Source organism: Anopheles arabiensis, chromosome X (assembly GCF_016920715.1).
Source record: "Anopheles arabiensis isolate DONGOLA chromosome X, AaraD3, whole genome shotgun sequence".
NCBI classification, from domain to species: Eukaryota; Metazoa; Arthropoda; class Insecta; order Diptera; family Culicidae; genus Anopheles; species Anopheles arabiensis.
Genome location: NC_053519.1, coordinates 1,485,863 through 1,506,906, shown reverse-complemented (window position 1 = coordinate 1,506,906; position 21,044 = coordinate 1,485,863). Strand labels below are relative to the sequence as shown.

The following is a 21,044-nucleotide window of genomic DNA, read 5'->3' as shown; positions in this document are numbered from 1 at the left end:
TTTTATTCGCAGTTTTGATTGCAAACAATACGAACCCTCCTTCGCACCGACTGTTGCGACTGGAGTGGAAATCCGCGGCGAACGAATCGCTCGCCCACTTCATTGTGAAAAAAAATAAAGTAAAAAAAAAACAAGCATTAAAGAAAAGCCCGAACGGGGTGGCGCGCAAGTGGGTGAAAACCCGGACGTTGAAAATTTACTCGCACTCGTGGGTGTATGTGTGCTTTTGTGTGGTTGTGTGTGCAGTCTTGTATTACGTAGCGAGCGGTCACGGGCACGGGTTCGAATCCGGCCACCGACGGCCGTGTGAAGCGCAACGGACGCAGTTTAATCGACTGGCTTCTTTGTGCTTGTGTGTGTGTGTAGTGTGTGTAGTGTGTGAGTGGTGGGGCCACCAGTTCGCCCCTTCGGCGCACCATCGGCGACCATCCATCCAGCCCTCGATCTGTCCAACCGATGCGTCTGCGCGGTGTCACCGTTCAATAAAGCACAAAACGAGCAGCGCCACGGCACGGGGAGGAAGAGACTGAAGCAAGCGAACACACACACACACCCGCGCACACGGTCGCGGTGGAAATACACCCGTGGAAAGAGCCCGTGCGGCACGTGCCCGAAAGCGAGTGACCCCAGCGCATCGGGGGCTTTGACACAGTGAACTAGAAAGCGGCTGTGGGTTTTTGGACGGTCCGCTTTGGTTTCCCAGCTGAAGAAACCACCGAGACTACCACCAACTTCCCCCTCCCCCGATGTGAACCGCTCCGCCCAGCAGCAGGACAACGAAATAAAGCGCAATGGCCGATCAAACGCCGTCACCGGAAAGTGAAGAGTTTCCCGGCAGGCTGCTGCACCAGGTAAAGTGTGTGTGTGTGTGTGTCTACCCATCGCGAAAAGCGCCGTCATGTCCCATCAGTTCCCCCAGGCAGGTTTAGGGAATTATCGATTTGAAGGGGTAGGGAAACGGTGGAGCTTTTCTTCTTCTCTCTCTCACTGCTCTCGCGCCGCTGCTGCTGCGCTTTCACGTAACGCACGCGGAACCGACTGGCCACTTTCTCCGATGAATGAAACATGAAAGAAAGGCGTGAAGGCGGCGGTGGCGGTTGCGGCGGCGGCGGCCCATAAATAGCTTCAACCACCTTGACCCTGAGCGGAGCCGAGTGGCGGTTTTTGGCAGTGGCCGCATATTTTTAGCACCGTTGCGGTCGCCCGCCCCCGCACACTCCCAACGTTGTAACGCATTTTCCTACAATCAAACGCCGCGGTCCGTCGGGTCGGGGTTTGGGAGACGAACGCGCAGGGCAACGTGCACGCCTGGGCCAATCAACCGTCATCAATCAATTCCGGATGTTGGTCCGGCACCGCGGGTTACGGGGTGCAACTTCCTGTCCGTGTGTGAGAGAGTTTTTTTTTGTTAAATGGCTTCACCCCCTCGGCATGTTCGTGCGGGCCCGGTAATGTAATCTAATCAAGTGCCCTCTGCCGGAAAGACGAGGCGAGAGACGATGGAGGTTCGGATAGGGGGAGAGAGAAATAAACCGTCGCACCGTATGAGCGATGAGCTTCCCAGCCATCACAAAACGCTCCACCGCCACAGAGACGCGGGCGTGCGGGCAATTCAGGTGAAGCAGCGACATCCTACGCCGCAACTCAGGGCCGCTTTCTCCTCGCCGCTTTGACATTGGTGGACGCGTGGAGGTGTTGAGGGCCGAGCGAGTTGCATTTGTTTTTTGAGCGCCCGACGGACAAGCACGAAGCGAGAGGCAGCTGGCCACTTGTCTTTGAAGGTAAGTTGCCAATGGGCTCCCAGCCCCAACCGGGCGCAACCATCTGAAAACCCGTTCTTAATTTCTTCTCTTTTTTTTACAGTTTTTTGGCTTCTGATGGCCCGGCGCTGAAGCGGCCAGAACGGGCAAAACAGCGACGATCGTCAGCTGCTGCCTGTCTTGGCAGGGCCGTTCTTATGCTGCGGTCACTGCTGAAACCCAACACTGCTTCGCCATCTGTTCGTTGTTTGGCTCGGTGGGAAAGGGGTGGGGTGCGACAAAACAAAACAAAAAACAAAAAACGAGTAGCACAGTCAGCGCTGTAACGAAATGATTGAGCGAAAGCATAAAACAAACCGTGTTTTTTTTTTATGTTTAATGCACATGCACGGTTTTATTAGTGCCTTTCTTGCTTCTCAATCCCTCTCTCGCTCTCTTTCTCGCCCATTGTCTTAAAAGAGGTCTTTAGACGTCTTTGCTAATTCATGCATCCGTGGGGTTTGATCTGTAAAGCGAAAGCGCAAGATGCGGCCATGACGGCGGGCGCACTGTTTCATGCGCTCGATGTAAATGAACCGAGCGAGCCGGGCGTCTAGCAATGATTACAGATAAGGGGGGAGAAGAAAAGTAAAAAAAAGGTGAAAGCCTTGTTTATCAAGCCACATCAAGCGCTGTTGCTTACTGGCACGATTTTGGCTGCTGTCCGTACGATATCCATTGTAAGACACCTTCAGTAAGACAGTTTGATTGTGGGCATAGCATGTGTGAGCGATTGTGTTGGAACACGTTGTACCCAGGTTATCATTAAGCTAGCTTAACGTTGAGAGCAGTGCTGCAAAATGTCACTGTCAATGTTATACTAAAATCTGATTGAAACAAAATCCATGTCGGCGTCACGTACTCATTTGTGATAATCAGAGGTGATCAACTCAAAACGATTGGTGTGATCAATCCATGACATTTTTGCGACCAACGCTTGATCAGTCACAATGTCATGACTTTCTTTTTTACTGTGATCAGTTTTGCAAAATGTCACTGACATAGTCACTGACGAATTCCGGCTGAAACAAAATCATGTCAGCGTCACGAGCTCTACTATGATGATCAGAGGTGAGACTCAAACAGTTGGTGCGATTATCACATGTTTGGTGACATTGTGTGTGACTAACTCTTGGTCAGCCATTTGGTCCCGAAATTTTCATCTCTGTTGTTTACGTTATCTGACTTGAGCTTCGTTTCAGTCATGAGTCATGAAAAGGCCAGAAAAAAACATGATTATCCGCTTGTCAGGCAGAGTATCGCGTTGGACACAAGCATTCGGCATGTCATGACGCACTTTCATTGAGTATCAGCTATGAGCATCAAGCTACCAAGGATATGTTCATTGTTTTCGTTGGTGAAACTCTTGTGATGCTCATGACATTTTGCAGTATTGGTTGTAAGGCTTTAAATAATGTAGGGAATTTGCGCTCCACACTTTGAGTAACAATTCTCAACCAATTGTGTGTTGCTTGAAGTCACGCAATGTGCTAGAAACGTAATTTTCGACCAACTTTTGGTGTTTGGTACGTTATATTCTATGGCAAGGGCAGACTTATGGTAGGCCTAACAAATCAAAAGCATTATTTTACTCAAAATGCAGCAAGGGTTGCAATCTTTCAATCGATTATCGTATTTACAAAATCTTTACATACATCTCCTCCGGATTTTCCGCAAATCGCGAAAAACGACTGTCCATATAGTAATGGTAGGCGCTGTACACGGGTAGTATCTTTTTGATTACACCTGAGACATTACATTCGAGACAAGGAAAAAGCAAGAAGTATGTTGCCAAGGAAATTCGTAAGGAAAATGAAAGAGGTTTGGAAGCTGAAGAAACAATTCATCTCAAAGGTTCTTTAAATTGGCGATTCAAGTTCAAAAAAAGGAATCTCTTAAGCATATGGTTAGAGACTAATGCTTGAAAAAATAATAGATCTAAATCAAATTAGCAAAATAGCCAAAGATGTTTTGAAGGTTAACAAAAAATATTTTTCTTAATTAATGAAAAATCATCAGGAAGGTCGTTGTACCACGCTAAAATGCGGTAGTTGCTAAGGTTTTAAGGTAAATTAATTAATAGGTTTTTTTTTAATTAAAGTAAATTTTGACTTTGAAATTAGCAAAATATCGTTCTCGATCACGATTTCTCGCGAGCGTTATTGATGTCGAAAATTAAAGCGATGAATCTATATTCGATTCGGCAAACCACCTAGGTTTTATGCGTAAAAATCTATTACCATGCTTATCACGAATCTGCTGTTCGAAGCGAAGCACTTTAATTGCTACACAATTTTAAACTGTATTCCAAGAATAGGAGAAATCTAAATCTGCAACCCGAAAGCTCTAGAAAAGGTGGAAAAACGTAATATCCGATTTTAGCTAGTCGCAACTGTAAGGTTAAATAATAGCCCATGGTAACGAAAACAAAAAAAAAAATGCATTTTCGGGCTAGGCAAGGCACACCGAGCACAGTGCCTCAAATTAGCTCCAAATCGTCCACATTCCCCACATTCCACATACGATCGATCCGCCCGTGCTGCCCTATATCCCGGGAAGCGAACGGTTCCATTCCCCCTTTGCGTCGACCCACGGTGGGCTTCCCGGACACGGTGGCCGCCAAACGCGGCGGCTGCATCTATTGCGGCTTATGTTTTCGCTGCCGTTTCCGCCGCACCGCGGCCATGGTGTGGTGGCCGTTGGATTAGCTGAATGCGATTTACCCCAGCGGCAGGGAAAGCTGATACGGGCGCACCGGTGTAACCTGATCGGGAAGGGTGGACGCATCAGCTCGCTTGCGGTTAGCGTAATGTACTGTCCGGTTCGGTTTTGCGCTTGGCGAATAGCTGCGAGAGATGTGCAAAAAAAGAAACAAAAAAGAAAAGCCGACCAAATAGACAAACAACAAGGCTTCGTACGGCATCGTTTCATTAAGCCGGCGAAGAATGTGTACGCCACGCTACTAATTGTATTTGGCGCTGGTTGCTCCGTTCTGAGAAGGGAGTTCTGAGGATGTTGTAAAAAAAAAACACACACGCACCCAGCCACCGGAGGTCATTAGCCTTCGTTGGGCCTGTTGGGCGCGCAGGATTCGCGGCCTCGATTTGCCAAGCTCGTGGCCCCCGCTGTGGGCAAGGTGGGGGGGGAGGACAGCCCAGTGCTGCAAAACAGTAGATGCGCGACACTCGGCATGAGCGGACACGCCACCGCACTAGCAGAGGCGCTCGGGCCGCACATACTGCCGGCATTGCTGATGGGACTGTTCGAGCGCAAGATACGCGAGCTGCGCGTGCTGAGCAAGCTGCATAATCGCAAACTTCGCATCTTAAAGGCGGCCCTGTGGGACAACGTGGAGCTGCTGGAGGACCTGCTGCAGGAGGAGGTGCACCTGATCGACTGTCTCGATTCGTGGGGCCGGGCGCCGATCCATGCGGCCGCCATCACGGCCGACTCCCGCTGCCTGCCGATGCTGATCCACGCCGGGGCAAACATCAACGCGACGGCCGGCTGCCGGTGTGACAATAAGGTAAGTGGATGCGGTTCCGCGCCCGAACAGGCGGTTCCGGGGGGCTGTACTAACCCCGTTTGGTTTGCTCCCCGTGCTTTCCCCCAGACTGCGCTCCACTTCAGTGCCGAGCATGGGCACGTGAGCAACTGCAAGGTGCTGCTCGATGCCGGTGCCTCCTTCGTCGCGAAAGATCGCAACGGGCTGACGGCCCTGGACCTGGCAGAGCGGAGCGGGCACGAGGCGTGCGTACAGCTGCTGAAGGATGCGGCCGGTGAGTAGCTAGCTGCCGGAGGTGCCATCGGTCTTATCGGTTGCGCTCTATCTGTCTTTTTGCAAAAAAAAAAAGAAACAACCGCGGTTTATTGAGTTAAATTGTGTAAACAAAAGGCACGCTGCGGGGGCTAATTAATTTAATCTAAGCGATAATGAGCAGGCGGGCTCGAGTAGGTCAGTAGTGTAAGCGAGTGCGCGCGGACGACATCTCCTTCGAAACGGTTGCTTTATTTATGTGCAAGACCGAGATAGAGAGAGAGAGAGGGAGAGAGAGAGAGGGAAAGGGCAAAGATACGGACAGCAAGGACAATGTGCTAGAAATACGCCGCTCGGTCACAACCACATCCGCAGGGATCCGCTTGCGAACGGGAACGTGGGCGCAGGCGCGCTCTCCCCTGACCCAATTGTCAGGCACTTGCAGTTAGGGCTGGGCAACGGATTTATTGTTAGGAAGCTTATTTTAGCTTTTACGCGGTTGGCTCTTCCTTCGTTCGCGCAATTTTCCTTTGTGCTCCCGGCTGTGTGACAACAGAGCACGTCAACGGCGCGCTTCTGTCTGTGTACCAAAACGAAGCGCACAACCAAAAACGCGAACCAAAAGCCCCCAACCGAAAGCCCTTTCCACGCTGGTCCGTTGATACGCCGCAACGGCAAAAACCGAACCCCGTACCAATACGCGCGACAAACCAAAACGCGGTCTCGCGGAGTGGCAGTCTGGTTTATTTTATTCTTTTTTTTTTTGCGCAAACCCGCCAACTGCTGTGGCAAAGCGTGGCGGGAAAGGCATCGGCATCGCTTGCCACTTCGCTCCGGTGCGGGATCGTGATTGGATGTGTGGTTTGCTTTGCTGCCTGCACCGGGAACACACTGCGGGACGTCCGGGCCCGGCTAGCAAAAGCAAAAATTAAAAGCAACAAACGGTGCGCGCTCAGTACGCGACAGTCCTGGCGCTGATGGTGGTCCATGTTTTGCCGCGAGCGATGGTAGCGTAGAGTGGGTCCACGTCCCGCGGACACGGCGTTTGTAGACATTGGTGTGACGGGCGCGATCCGCGCGTGTGATTCGTGACGCAAGACAACGGGGGCGCCCCACAGATGTCCTGGAAGTTTGGCGAGGTGCCCAAACCGGGCGCCGAGCAGGCGTTCGATGCGTGCGACTACTTCGTGGACGAGGTGATCGAACCGTGGAAAATACCAGGTAACCACGGGTGTAATTGAACAAAACGCTCTCTATGTGTGTGTGTGTGTGTGACCCTTTCTGCAATATTGATCGTTGCGCAAAGGTGAAAGGATCAAGCAGGGGGAGGCAGAGTCCGCGTGGACTTATTTTTAGTGCCCGTGTGGACTCTCACGTGTGAATGCAGTTGCGTGCCGTTGGGTACTTACACCACTCAACAGGCGCCAGTGTGTGTGTGTGTGTGTGTGATTTTTTTTGTTCGTTTTTCCTTCGTTTCCACGTGTGTACATTAGTGATGGGTAAAGTTGGCTAAAACCCGGATTCGACTCCGGTATTTTTGGAACCGACTCCGGAAGGTAGGTCCGTCCAGCATTATCCGGTGTCGTCGGAATCGTCCGGAGTTGTTCGAAGTTGTTCAGAGTTGTCCGGAGTCGTCCAGAGTCGTACGGAGTTGTCCGGACACTTTTGGAGTAGTTCGGAGTTGTCCAGAGTCGTCAGGATTCGTTCAGAGATGTCCAAAGATGTCCGAAGTTGCCAGGAATCGTCTGGATGTGTCCAGAGTTGTCTGGAGTTGTCCGGTGTCGTCCGGAATTGCCCGGTGTTGTTAGGAAATGAAGTCGTCCGGAATCGTCTAGTGTTGTCCGGAGTTGTCTGGTGTCGTCTAGAATCGCCCGGAGTTGTCCGGAGTCAGAGTCGTCCACAATCGTCCGGAGTTGTTCGGAGTCGGAGTCGCCCGGAGTCGTCCGGAATCGTCTCTAGTTGTCCAAAGTCTGTCGGAGTTGTCCCAAGTCGCCCGGAGTTGTCCCAAGTCGCCCGGAGTCGGACTCGTCCAGAGTCTTCAAACAAAGGCCTGTATACGAAGTGCCGGAAAGGGACGACTCTGAAGGACTCTGGAAGACTCTGGACGATTCCGGACAGCTTTGAACGATTTCGGACGACTTTGAACAACTCCGGATAGACTCCGGACGTCTCCAGACAACTCTGGACGACTCCGACTCCGGGTGACTCCGGGTGACTCCGGGCAACTTCTGGCAACTCCGGACATCTCTGGACATTGCTAAACGAATTCGGACGTCTCCGAACGTCTATGATTCCCGGACGACTCCAGACAGAACTAGTGGTTCCCATTTTGCCAGAGTCGGTATCGGACTAACAATAGTTGGAGTCGGATCGGAGTCGTGGGTGCGCTCCAGAGAGCACATCGCTAGTGTGCACATGCATGTTTAATTCCGCACGGGCAGCGAGCATAAAAAAGCATGTTGCAATCGATTTTTTTTTACATTTTAATTGCCGTCTGGCGTTTTGGAAAGGTAACGACCACCTTTCGAACCATTGTTTGAACGAATTTGGCCAGAATGTGCAACAATTATTGACCTCCAGAAGTTTGGAACGGTTTATTGTGCGGAGGGGCGGTGTGTGTTGTCTCCTTGACGAAACACGGAGCCTTCACAGCGAAATACATTAAAGGCGATAACCCGGCAAAGCAAAGCAACAAAGGCAAACGACACGAAGACGAGTTTTACGATCGATGGATCCAGTTGACCGTAAAATGATATCGTTTCCTCCGTAAAGAGCAGTTTTCTTTGTGTAAAAAAATAAACAAACACACGCAAGTTATTCCAGCTTTGCGGTTTTGCGGAACGGAACTTCCCAGCTGCTGCTGCTGCTGGTTTAATGTCTGCGGTTTTGGGCTTCCGTTGGCTTCCTTCGCTGCTATAGATATCGCTGCTGCTCAGCACCGATCGAACTCGCGGTTGAAATGTAGCTTTGAAAGGGTAATAAAACAAATGCTTCTCAATCTCTCTCCCGCTGCTAGATACGCGCGAACAGATACGCAGCCAGAAGCATCGGGCCCTGCGGGAGGCGGTGACGGCGACGGACGAAGCCGCCGTCCAGCTGCTGCTGGAGAGCATCGGTTCGGATCGGGAAATCATCGTCAATATGGCACCGGGCGGTGCCAACACGCTCCTGTTCATGTATGTTGCTCTCCGTTTCCCGTGTTGGCGTGTGAACACTATTGTTTTAACTCTCTTTTCTCTTTCGCTCTCTCTCTCTCCTTCGCATCGCCAGTGCGGCACAGGCTGGGTCGGAGCGCATCGTCCAGCTGCTGCTGGAAGCCGGTGCGGATGGGCGGGCGCACGCGGTCACCAAATACTCGCCCCTGTACACGGCGGTCCACAACGGGCATACGCAGGTGGCCGCCCTGCTGCTCGACCGGTTTCCCGAGCTGGTGCAGCAGGTAACGGTCGAACGGTGGCTCCCGTTCCATGCCGCCTGCATCAATGGGCACTGCGCGGTGGTGGAGCTGCTCATCAAGCACCCGTACGTGGAGGAGCTGCTCGGTGTGTACCGCAGTCCGAGCGGGGAGCTCGAGTGGCGGCTGCCGTTCGACCCGAACGCGCAGGATGTGGCCGGCCAGACCGCACTGTACGTCGGCTGCCTGCTCGGCAATCCGCAGCTCGTCGAAACGTTGCTGAAATGGCGGGTGAAGTGTGTGCGGCATACGCTGGCGTCGACCACCGACCACGAGCAGGCGGAAATGGGCGGCAGTGGTGGTCGTGATCACGGTGGTGGTGGCGGTGGTAGTAGTAGTAGCCACCCGCTCAGCCCCACCAGCCGGAAGATATCGTTCGGCATACAGTCGATCATGTCGCGGCTCAGCCTGAGCGGCGGCCGCACCGATCCGTCCGAGGAGGGGGAGGAGGGCCAGCAGGGCGAGATGCGCTGCCCGCTCGATCTGGACATTCTTTGCGGGGCGGCCCGGGAGACGGCCCTGCTCGCCGCGGTTCGCGGCGGCTTCCTGGACGTGGTGACGATACTGCTGGAGAACGGGGCCGACCCGAACGTGATTGCGCGCGCCGTGGAAGACCAGAACGATCCGAAGTAGATATTTATTTATTTTATTATTTATTTACTTTAATCAATTTAACCGCCAATAAGATTTTACAAATGTTAAAAGTAATGCTTAGAAAATAACGAAAACAACAGCTCTAAAGGCCGGGGTACATTGTCCGTACTCGCTAGTGTAATTTTGATTTCCACGATTTAGATAATGTACCCCGGCCTTAATAATAGAATTCCTAACAAAAAATTGCGCTATTTAGGAAGTGGTTAAAGTGGGAGAATAGGGGAACACTTGGAGGGGGGAACAGAATATAGGTAAAGAAGAACACTGGCTGGAATACCTTCCGGACCTGGGGAATAAGCGGGTTTAATTTTGCCGAGCATATCCTCTACTAGCTCAACATTGATGGCAGAGAAATCAGGAGAGATAACGTTTTCTGAAGTATAATTTAAGCACTTACTAACTTACTTATCCGACGCTACAACCGCTTTGCGGTCTTGGTCTGCCTCACATACGATTTTGCGCTTTCGTCAGCCAATCTGTTATGCCGGCCTGAATGGCGGACGCCTTCTCTCCATCCTGTCGTCTCTATTTGGGCCTACGCTGCACGACAATGAGGTCGCCGTACATCTCTTATAGCCCGTCGTTATAACGGCTCCTCCATTGTCCTTCCACACATACGCGGCCAAGTATTCTTTTGAGAATCTTCCTCTCGAATGCGTCTAAGAGGGTTTTGTCAGATTTGGACAGTGTCCATGTCTCAGACGAGGATGTGAGTATCGGCACTATATAAGTATTATATTGTCCCAGCTTCGTCCGTCGCGACAGGTTCCTTGAGGTAAACTGGGTTTTCAAGCTGTAGAATGGCCGGTTGGCAGCCAGCATCCTTGCACGCAACTCATCTACCTGAGATAGGTGAATTTTGGGACGACTTCAAAAGTGCATTCATCTATGTGTACGTCACGCCTACGTAAGTTTGGATTCGTTGTTGGTAGGGTCGATGATGTTGCCGCTATCAGTTTGGTCTTTGCCTCGATTATCTGCAATCCGAGGTTCTCTTCCACCTGCTTGGAAGGCTTCTGCTACATAGGAGAACTGCAGATGTCTATATCATCATCGTATGTCAGGATATTGTTGATTTATTAAAGATGTTTCCCATAGTCTCCACCCTGGAGTTACGGATGGCCCTTTCTAGCGCCAAGTTGAATAGGAGACAAGGCCCTGAGAGTTTTCTTTCCAGGTTCACCTGGCAATTGACGTTGGTCATAGTCATTCTAACTAGCCCTATTAGTTTGGCCTGGATATCAAAAGAGTTCATAGAGTCTTTCAGTTTTACCCTGGCTGTGCTATCATGCGCGGCTTTGAAGTCAATGAAGTGATGATACGTGCTGTGTCTGTATTATTCCATCTTATCTTAGATGTGCCGCATGGGGAATCTGCCGCACTAGGACACAGTATTTAAATCATTAGGAATATTGATGTAATTAGTAGATAAATGATCAGCAAATAGAATACAAGCCTCAGCTGGTGCTGAGCCAGAGCGATTATAGAGATGAATGGGATAAGGAAGGACTTTATAGGATTGAAGGGAATGGAAATGTTGCCTTAAATGGCGGGGATGGATCACAAGTAGAGCTTGTAGCTTACATTATATCGTAATCTATGAACGATAATGTACCCGATTATAATCACGGTATGCAAAAGCTGCAATCTGTGAATCTCGGATGGCAAGATTAATGAATCTTGAAAGATTCAAGAATCTCGAAAGATTCAAGAATCTCGAAAGATTCACGAATCTCTAGGCATTTACGAATCTTAAGGGATTCATAAATCTTCAAAGATTCACAGAGCTTGAGCTTCTTATTATTCTTCTTCTTGGCATAACATCCTTGGCATGCCACCTTATACAGGCTTTCAAGACTTCTTGGCAAGTACGACGTAGCCCAATAGTTTGTTTTCCTACTTTTCCTTGAAAAGTATACATCTTTAAAGATTCCAGAATCCCTGGATATTTATGAATCTTATAGAATGCATGAATCCCTGGAATCTTAGAGATCTATGAATCTTTAGAGATTCATGAATTCTTGGATGCATGAATCCTTGGAGATTTATGAATCTTAGAGATCTATGAATCTTTAGAGATTCATGAATTCTTGGAGATTCATAAATCTTTGGAGATTCGAGGTGCGAATCACTCATCGCTGAAGATTCGTATGAATGAATCTCAACGAAAGATTCGTGAAACCCAACTCTAGTTGAGGGTTTGTTTGTAACAGTGTAACAACATAGCTCTAAACCCCTCCCCTCCTCCTTTACCCTTTCAGATCGTCGGACGAGATCTACGGCTTTTCCAACGTGCCGCTGGCCGAGGCGACGCGCCAAAAGTCGCTGCCGATGGTGGAGCTGCTGCTGAAGCACGGCGCACGGGACGACCAGTCGGTCGCGCTCGGCATCGCCGTCCAGAACGGCGACGAGCCGATCATCTGCCGGCTGCTCGCGATCAAGGCCCATCCCGATCCGGACTACAAGATCAACAAGCGGGCGCTCGCCGGGCAGGAAGCGTCCGCGCCCGAGTACGGCACGGCGCCGCTCGCGTTCGTCGGCAAGCTGGGCGGCAGCTTCACGTACAGCTCGCTGTTCCCGAGCACCGCCACCATGATCAACTGGCACAGCAACAACTGCCGGCTGGGGCTGATCCGCATGGCGTGGGTCAGCGAGGCGGTGCTGCAGTGCAATCGGAAGCTGCGGGCGCACCCGAAGTGCCACCAGCTGGCGCTGGCCGCCCTGACGCGCATCGACATCTCGCACAACACGCTCACGACGCTGCCGGCCGAGCTGTTTGCGCTCGGCAGCCTGCGCTACCTGAACGCGGCGCAGAACAAAATCGAGCGGCTGCCGCTGCCCGACGAGGACGCTGGCGGGCAGGGCAAGCGGCGCGGCTCGGCCAAACCGGCCGACTACCAGTGCCCGGTGCTGGAGGAGCTGTACCTGCAGGACAACCGGCTCGAGTGCGTGCCGGCCGTCCTGTTCCGGCTGCCGAACCTCGCGATCCTGGACGTGTCGAACAACAAGCTGCAGGAGCTGCCGTTCGAGATGTGGAAGGCGCCGAAGCTGAAGGAGCTGAACGTGGCGTTCAACTTTCTCAAGGATCTGCCGTCGCTGCCGCTGCCCGAGCTGCTGCTGAGCTGCGGGCAGGGCCAGGGCGGGGACGGTGGCCGGCCGGAGCTGCCCTCCCCTGTGACGATCGCGGTGGAAGGTGGTGGTGGTGGTGGGGGTTGTGGTAGCAGTGCAGCGGCTGCCGCCATGTTCCAGCCGTACACCGGCACGAGCGCCTCGTTCGACGATGGTACGGAGGCGCTGGCGCGGAACCGCCACGTGACGAACCTGGAGCTGGTGCGGCACCACATTTGGGCCCGCTCGCTCGAGGTGACCGAGCAGGAGCTGCGGCTGGCGGACGCCCGCCACGACAGTGCGCTGTCGCAGCTGAGCAGCCTGAATTTGGCGAACAACCTGTTCACCAGCATCCCGCTGGCGCTGCCCTGCCTGGCGGTCAACCTGACGCGCCTCAACATGTCCTACAACAGCCTGCGGTCGATGGGCCACGTCACCAGCTATCCGGCGTCGCTGAAGCAGCTCGACCTGGGCCACAACGAGATCAGCTGCTGGCCCAGCCTGCCCCGCATTGCGGCGTCCGATCCGCACCTGATGTGCTACAACCCGCAGGAAGGCAAGAAGCATCCCACGGAAAGTGGTGGTGGTGGTGGAGGAGGTGGAGCGGGCACTGGTGGTGGTAGTGGGGGCAAATCGGGCAGCCGTGGCGGGTCGGGCGGCGGCGACACGACGCCCTCCTCGAACGCGTCCACCACGTCGTACGGCGGCACGGAGATGACGACGGTGGTGAAATCGTCCACCAGCTCGAACAGCATCACCTCCCTGCGCACGGCCGTGCTGAAGAGTGTGTGCTGCCATCGGCGCCACCTGCGGCTCGAGTCGCTGCGCACGCTCGTGCTCGCGGACAACTCGCTCACGCGCATCCAGCTCTCCACCGACGACGTGACGACGCTGGGCGAGTCGGACGACGCGGAATGGAGCCTGATCGGGATGGCCAAGTCGCGGCTCATCTTTCCCAACCTCTCGATGCTGGACATCAGCAACAACTGCCTGAAGGAGATACCGGCCTCGATCCACGAGCTGACCAACCTGAGCGTGCTGAACCTGAGCGGCAACATGGACATTACCGAGCTGCCACCGCACATGGGGCTGCTGTCGCGGCTCTGGAACCTGAACACGCGCGGCTGCTCGCTCCAGGATCCGCTGCGCTCGATGATCGACAGCAAGAAGTACAAAACGATGGACATCGTCGGCTACCTGAAGTCGGTGTACGAGGACGCGCGGCCGTACGCGCGCATGAAGCTGATGGTGGTCGGCGTGCAGGGCATCGGCAAGACCAGCCTGCTCGAGCAGCTGCGGGCGGAGGGCTCCGCCCGGGGGAAGAAGCCGGTCGACCACTGGGCGAAGCGGATGGGCCACCGGCACATCAACCAGAAGACGTCCCGCGGCATCAACATGTCGACGGTCGGCGTCGACATCGGCGACTGGGTGTGCGAGAAGAAGGTGCGGGGCCAGTCGCACCACGGGCCGGTCGTGTTCCGCACGTGGGACTTTGGCGGGCAGCGGGAGTACTACGCGACGCACCAGTACTTCCTGTCCAAGCGCAGCCTGTACCTGGTGCTGTGGCGCATCATCGATGGGCGGCGCGGCCTGGCCGAGGTGCTCCAGTGGCTCGGCAACATACAGGCGCGCGCCCCGAACTCGCCCGTCATCATCGTCGGCACGCACTACGATGCGGTCGGCGAGACGCTGCCGGCGAAGAAGGCGGAAGAGCTGCAGCAGATCATACGCGACCGGTTCATCGCGGTGTCGGACGCGGAAAAGATTGGGCTGCCGCGCGTGCTCGACTCGATCGAGGTGAGCTGCCGGACCGGGCACAACATCAAGCTGCTGGCGGGGCTGATCTACGATACGGCGTTCTCGCTGCGGCCGCCCGGCTGCAAGGAGCCGCTGCTGTACCAGCGCGTCCCGGCCAGCTACCTGGCGCTGGAGGACGTGGTCGCGAACATTGCCGCCAGCCTGCGGCAGCACGGTGCCGATCCGGTGCTGGACGCGGACCGGTACCGCCAGACGGTCACGCACGAGATGCAGCTGCGCGGGCTGAAGGGTTTCCGGGACTGGTCGGAGCTGAACCAGGCGACCATGTTCCTGCACGATAACGGCGTGCTGCTGCACTACGATGACGCGACGCTGCGCGATCTGTACTTTCTCGACCCGCAGTGGCTGTGCGACATGCTCGCGCACGTGGTGACGGTGCGCGAGATCAACCCGTTCGCGCGCACCGGTGTGATGAAGATGGACGATCTGCAGCACGTGTTCAAGAGCTCCTGCCTGGGCAGCAACAATAATCGAGGGTAAGCGGGAAGGGTGAAAGGCTGTGCGTGTGGGTGTGTGTGTGATAGCATGATGCTGATTGGCACGATGCTTCTCCTTTCCTACAGCTACATCGTGAGCCTGTTGAACAAATTTGAAGTTGCCCTGTCGTGGGACGCCCGCACACTGTTGATCCCGTCCCTGCTGCCAACCGAGGAGGATAGCAGCTCGGATCGGATGGTCACGGTAAAGGTGAGTTGGCTGTTTTTATACTATTAGTTCTTAAGTCTTATCAATGTTTAGATTAAACAGCTGGATCAACTTGTTTGGATTACTTTCTCAAATACTTTGGCACCAGCGCTGAGTGGTATTATGCCCCCCCTATAGTTGGCTGCTTCTTCCTTTTTTTTAATATTGGGACAATCTATGAGCTCTTCCAGATAGAAGGGAAAAATCTCCCCCAGCTGCAGTGAAAAATTAGAAATTTTAGAGACGATTGGCGTAATGGACTCAAAGCATCGGCTGAGAATGATGGCAGGAATACCATCTGGGCCAGGACTAGCTTTTGGCTTAACTGCTTTGAGCGCATTTAGTACAGCTTCTTGCGATATATTCAGGAATAGTTAGATTAAGTTCGATGACATCATTAGGAGTAGTGATGGGAGCTCGGAATCGGACCTACCCGATTCCAATTCCGTGTTCGGAATCAATTCCGGAGCCGACTCCGATGCTGGAATCGATTCCGATGCTGGAATCGATTCCGATGCCGGAGCCGATTCCGGAGTCGATTCCGGAGTCGATTCTGGAACCGATTCCGATTCTGGAGCCAATTCCGGAATCAATTCTGGAGCCAATTCCGGAGTCGATTCCGGAACCGATTCCGATTCCGGAGCCGATTCCGGAATCAATTCTGGAGCCGATTCCGATTCTAGAGTCGATTCCGGAATGGATTCCAGAAACTGATTCCGGACATACTATCCGGAATCGATTCCAGAAAACTGCGGAGCTAGCCGGAACTGATTCCTACAAAAACTTCATTTTTCCCATCACTAATTAGGAGTACTAGTTAAAGCGTTGGTGATAATATTTTCATCGGTAGTTGAGATTGTGTATGTCTCCTCAAATCTACACGCAAATATGTCACAAATATCTGAGGTACCAGTTGAACCAGGAATCCCTGATTCCCCGATACCTGATTTAAAGCAATTTAAAAATATTCAAACAGCATGGCTAATATAAACATTCTTTCTCTCTCTCTCTCTCTCTCTCTCTCTCTCTCTTTCTCTCTCCCTTGCGTGATAGATTGCAACGCGTTCGAAAGGATGGGTGAATCGGGCCCGCCGCAACCCGCTGGCCTACACCGGCCACTCACTGCCCTCGTACGATCAGGCGCCTTCGCAAACGCTGGCCAGTTCGGCCAGCCTGGACCACTCGCCGATACCGACACCAACGCCGCTGGACAGCAGCCACCCCGCGACCGGCACCGGCTGCGACGTGCAGATGGTGCCCCACCCGGACCGGTCCATCTCCCGGCTGCTGCTCATGTCCTACTTTCCGTCCGGCTTCTGGTCGCGGCTCATAACGCGCGTGCTGGCCGACGACCAGGTGGTGGAAGCGGTCCGTGGCCTCTACCCCCTGCCCAAGGACCTGCTCGACCAGTGGCCCGCGCTGGAGGAGACGCCGGCCCTGGCCGCCCACTGGGCGGTATGGCAGACCGGGCTCGCGCTACACTTCGGCCCGTCCACGGTGGTGTTTAAGATGCGCGAAATCTCCGTCACCTGCCCGACCTCCCCGTACCGGAACCCGATGAACCGGTTCAAGCTGAAGCAGGACGGCGTCTGGTGCGACATCGACCTGACGGCCAGCTCGATCCTGGAGATACACTTCCCGTGCAGCGCGCTGCGGGTGCAGGTGCCGGCGACGCCCGACGAAGCCCGGCAGCCGACGGCGCACGAGATCGAACCGAACGTCCAGTGCCTGACGCAGCTGCTCGCGCTAACCGTCGACCATATCGATCTGCTGCTGGAGGACTGGTACCCGACGCTTGGCACGCGGTTCGTGCACACGTCCGAGGGCCGGTTCCTGGTGACGCGGCTCGTCCCCTGCCCGCGGTGCCTGCGGGAGTGCGAGGAGCGGCACGCGCCGAACCTGCCGTCGCAGGTGAAGCCCTGCTCGGCGTTGAACCAGCGGTATGCGGCGAACGGGGGCGGCGGCGTTCATCGGCACCATCGGTTAAGCATCGGCGAGCGGCGCACGGCCGACGGGGGTGGAACGGGCAACGGTGAGACGAGCGGCGGCGGAGGAGGCTTGAACGAGCTGCCGGGCATACTGCACGACTGCGCGGCGCTGGCCGGCCGGAAGTCGCAGGACTCGCTCGGCTGGTCCGACTGCGACTCGGGCGTCGGCCAGGAGACGGCCGACAGCTCGAGCGAAACGTCGATCGAGTGCTACACGCTGGCGGCCCTGGCCGGGGACGGTTCGCCCAGCTACAGCTGGATGGTGGAGGAGTGCATACTGGCGGCGTACGATCGGAAGACGGTCGCCTGCCCGGTGCACGGCGAGATCGAGCTGAGCCGCATCACGCCCGACGTGGTAGGTGGTAGAGAGAGAGTGAGGCGGCAGCTAAAGCTAAACAAAACAGTTACCAGCTTCTTTGTTTTCTTCGTCTACTTTTAGAACTTTATGGACCTGCCCGACCACTATCTGATCCGGTCGAGCGACATCAACCGCGGTCCGCTGCTCGGGCGCGGTGCGTTCGGGTTCGTGTTCAAGGCGACGTGCAAAGTGACCCGGCTGGCCGGCAACAGCAGCAGCACCACCGCCACTACCACCACCCTTGCCGGTCGGCTATCGTCGCTCCTGTCGTCGCCGAGTGCTGGCCCACCGAGCGGCGGGGGCAGCACTGGCCCCGGGCCAACGATCAATGTGGCGATGAAGATGCTGCAGCCGGTTGCGCCCGGACCGCGGGCACGCCAGAGCGCCATCATCGCGTACAAGGCGGCGCTCGGCAAGTGGGAGCGCGATCCGCTCCAGCACGCCTGCAAAGCGTACTGCACCGCCCGGCAGGAGCTGGCGGTGCTGCTCACCCTGCGCCACCCGCACATCGTGCCGCTGGTCGGGGTCTGCACCCAGCCGCTCGCGCTCGTGCTCGATCTCGCGCCGAAGGGTGCGCTCGACGCGGTGCTGCGCCACTTCCGGCGCAGCGGCGCCCGCATCGGCCCGTACTGCTTCCAGGCGCTGGTGCTGCAGGCCGCCAAAGCGATGGAGTACCTGCACCGGCGGCGCGTCATCTACCGCGACCTGAAGGCGGAAAACATTCTCGTGTGGGAGTTCCCGGAACCGCACGCGTAAGTACAGCCCTCTCTGCTTTGGACAGTGGTCGACAAAATAAAATGCTCACTGCTTACAATTTTGCCTACCGCTGTAAATGGTTTAAGCGGATTTACAAAAACATAACCGAAAAATCAAACGATTTTGTCTCACTCCCTCCCCTCTCTCACAGTCACGATCATCCGTCGAATGCGGTGCACATCAAGGTGGCAGACTACGGCATCAGTCGCATCACGCTGCCGTCCGGCTCGAAGGGGTTCGGCGGGACCGAGGGCTTCATGGCGCCGGAAATCATGCGCCACAACGGCGAGGAGGAGTACACGGAGAAGGTGGACTGCTTCTCGTTCGGCATGTTCCTGTACGAGCTGATCTCGCTGCGGCAACCGTTCGAGGGGCACGAGGCGGTGAAGGAGTGCATCCTCGAGGGCGGCCGGCCAGTGCTGACGCACCGCGAGACGCACTTCCCGTCCTACTGTCTCGACCTGATGGTGCTGTGCTGGGACCAGCAGCCGAAGGTGCGGCCCTCCGCCAGCCAGATCGTGTCGATCGCGACGGCGCCCGAGTTTACCCACCTGCTGGACGTGATCTCGCTGTCGCACGGGGGCAGCGTGATGGACGGCATCGCCTGCATGATCGCGAGCGCGGACGGCGAGGAGAGCGCGGGCGTCGTGTCCGGGTACGAGCTGTGGCTGCCCTGCTCCAACTCGCGCATCGACATCCTGGGCGGGTCGGCGAAGGGCTGGCAGCAGTACCATCGCATCCTGTGCCCGCAGGTCAAGGGCGGCGTTGGTGGTGGTGGTGGTGCCGGCACGACCGGCACGAGCAGCGGCGGACAGGCGGGCGGTACGCCCGGCAGCGGGCCAGCGCAGGCGTCCGGTTCGCAACCGACCACGCCACACCTGCTGAAGACGATCAAGCTGACGACGGCCTGCGCGGTCGAGTCGGCCGTCTGGATCGGCGACGCCGAGGGCAACATCTACGCGTTCAACGCGGCCGACTGCGTGCACCTGTTCTCGTACGCGCTGGAACCGTCCGCCCCGTCGCCGGTGGTGGCGCTCGTCTACCTGAAGAAGTTCCATCGCGTGGCGGCCGGGCTGGAGAATGGGCGCCTGTTCCTGCTCGACTCGCAGCTCATCCCGAGCACGTACGTGTCGGCCGAGGGTAGCTTCGTGCTGTCCGAGCTGGGGTCGGGCGAGCGGCTCTGCTCCGTCACCGCCCTGTGGCACTCCGAGGACGAGTGCGAGCTGTGGTGCGGCGAGCGGGACGACGCGATCAGCGTGTTTTCGCTGCGCAACTCGCACGTGTCGGGGCAGCACCATCTGACCCACTTCCCGGCGCCGCTGCCCGTCCGGGGTCTCAGCGTGGCGCTGCTGTACGCGTCCGGCGACGACTACGTCTACTCCTACCTGTCGCCGAGCTACATCCTCTACCAGTGGCGCTCGTCGACCAAGCAGGTGGAGAACAAGCTCGACTGCTCGAAGCTGGTACCGTGCTCGGAAAGCCTCAAGAGCATCGCGATCGACGAGCGGCTCAGCCCGGGCAAGTGCCAGATCAGTGCGCTGGCCGTGCTCGGCAACGAGCTGTACGTCGGCACGACCTGGGGCTGCATCATCGTGGTCGAGCGGGGCAGCCTCCGGCCGACCACCGTCTTCCGGCCGTACGAGGAGGACGTGCGGTGCATCGTGCCGGTCGTGCCGGTGACGGCCGGGGACGAGTCGGGCGGTGCCTGCACCACGCCGCTGATCGTGACGATCGGGCGCGGCTACCGGTCGCTGATCGAGCGCTACACGGACGTGACGGTCGGGCCGAGCACGGCCAGTGCCGGGCGGCACGGCCTGGCCGCCACCACACCGACCGCCCAGGACAAGCGGCTGAAGGAGGCGCTGCTGCGGGACCGCTCCAACCACATGCACGCGCTCATCTGGTCGGCGGAACACTGGGCACCGATCTAAGGCGCGGTCCGGGCGTGCATTATATGTGTCTGTGATTTAATTTCGGTTTTAAATGAAACTTTTCGCACTGCTGCTTTTGGAGGGACAACAGCAACAACAAAAAAAGACAAACAAACAGAAAAGAACTATTTAGTTAAGGCGGCAGCACGATTTGGGCGATTCAATTAGCTTCGTAAACAACCCTCCCTCCTTTCTCCTTCGCTTTACCGTCGAGCCGGGTATCGAAAACCCCCCCGTTAACCTTTTATTGTAATACTTGCGGGCCCGACCACCCTCCCCTCGATCTTCCCGGAGAGAGATGTTGGTCAGTCGGTGACGGGTCTTGAGGCGGGTGGCGACGAACCTGAGTTATGGATATTATTGCAAATAACTAGCTTATTTAAATTTAACATTACGAGACGCGTGAGAGAGCTAGGGAGAGACACAGAGCGCGGAAGTGTATAGGTAAAATAAAAAATATATATATTTTAACACGGTCAACACTGAGTTTTGAGTGCGCAATTTTGGAAAACTCTCTCACCCGATGACTGTTAACAGTAGAGGGTGGAGCCTACCCGTCGAATTGAAGAACGTCTTAGTACGCGCGGTCGTTCATCTCATCCAATACAAATATGAACGTGAACCGTATGACCAGATCGTTCACAAAAAGAACGTCCTCCCGGTGGAATTAAAGATGGTCCTGATAATTTTCAAGATGTGATAGAGAAATTCCTCTCGCGAAACCATTTACCATTTTT

At 55.4% G+C, this 21,044-nt stretch overlaps 1 protein-coding gene across 2 annotated transcripts; it reads left to right on the top strand.

The window, feature by feature from the left end:
* On the top strand, positions 1 to 20,787 carry LOC120905443 (leucine-rich repeat serine/threonine-protein kinase 1). 2 transcript variants are annotated; one of them, XM_040316213.1, is made up of 10 exons: positions 1 to 851; positions 5,131 to 5,325; positions 5,413 to 5,578; positions 8,573 to 8,732; positions 8,827 to 9,639; positions 11,926 to 15,066; positions 15,154 to 15,277; positions 16,328 to 17,617; positions 17,702 to 18,372; positions 18,528 to 20,787. In XM_040316213.1, exons 1-10 carry the CDS (start codon positions 792 to 794, stop codon positions 20,305 to 20,307), a joined length of 8,400 nt encoding a protein of 2,799 aa, XP_040172147.1. In that variant the 5' UTR covers positions 1 to 791; the 3' UTR covers positions 20,308 to 20,787. The 2 variants fall into 2 exon arrangements, with proteins under 2 accessions (XP_040172147.1, XP_040172148.1); XM_040316214.1 differs by lacking the exons at positions 1 to 851; positions 5,131 to 5,325; positions 5,413 to 5,578 and adding an exon at positions 6,289 to 6,777.
* The last annotated feature ends 257 nt before the right edge of the window (positions 20,788 to 21,044 follow it).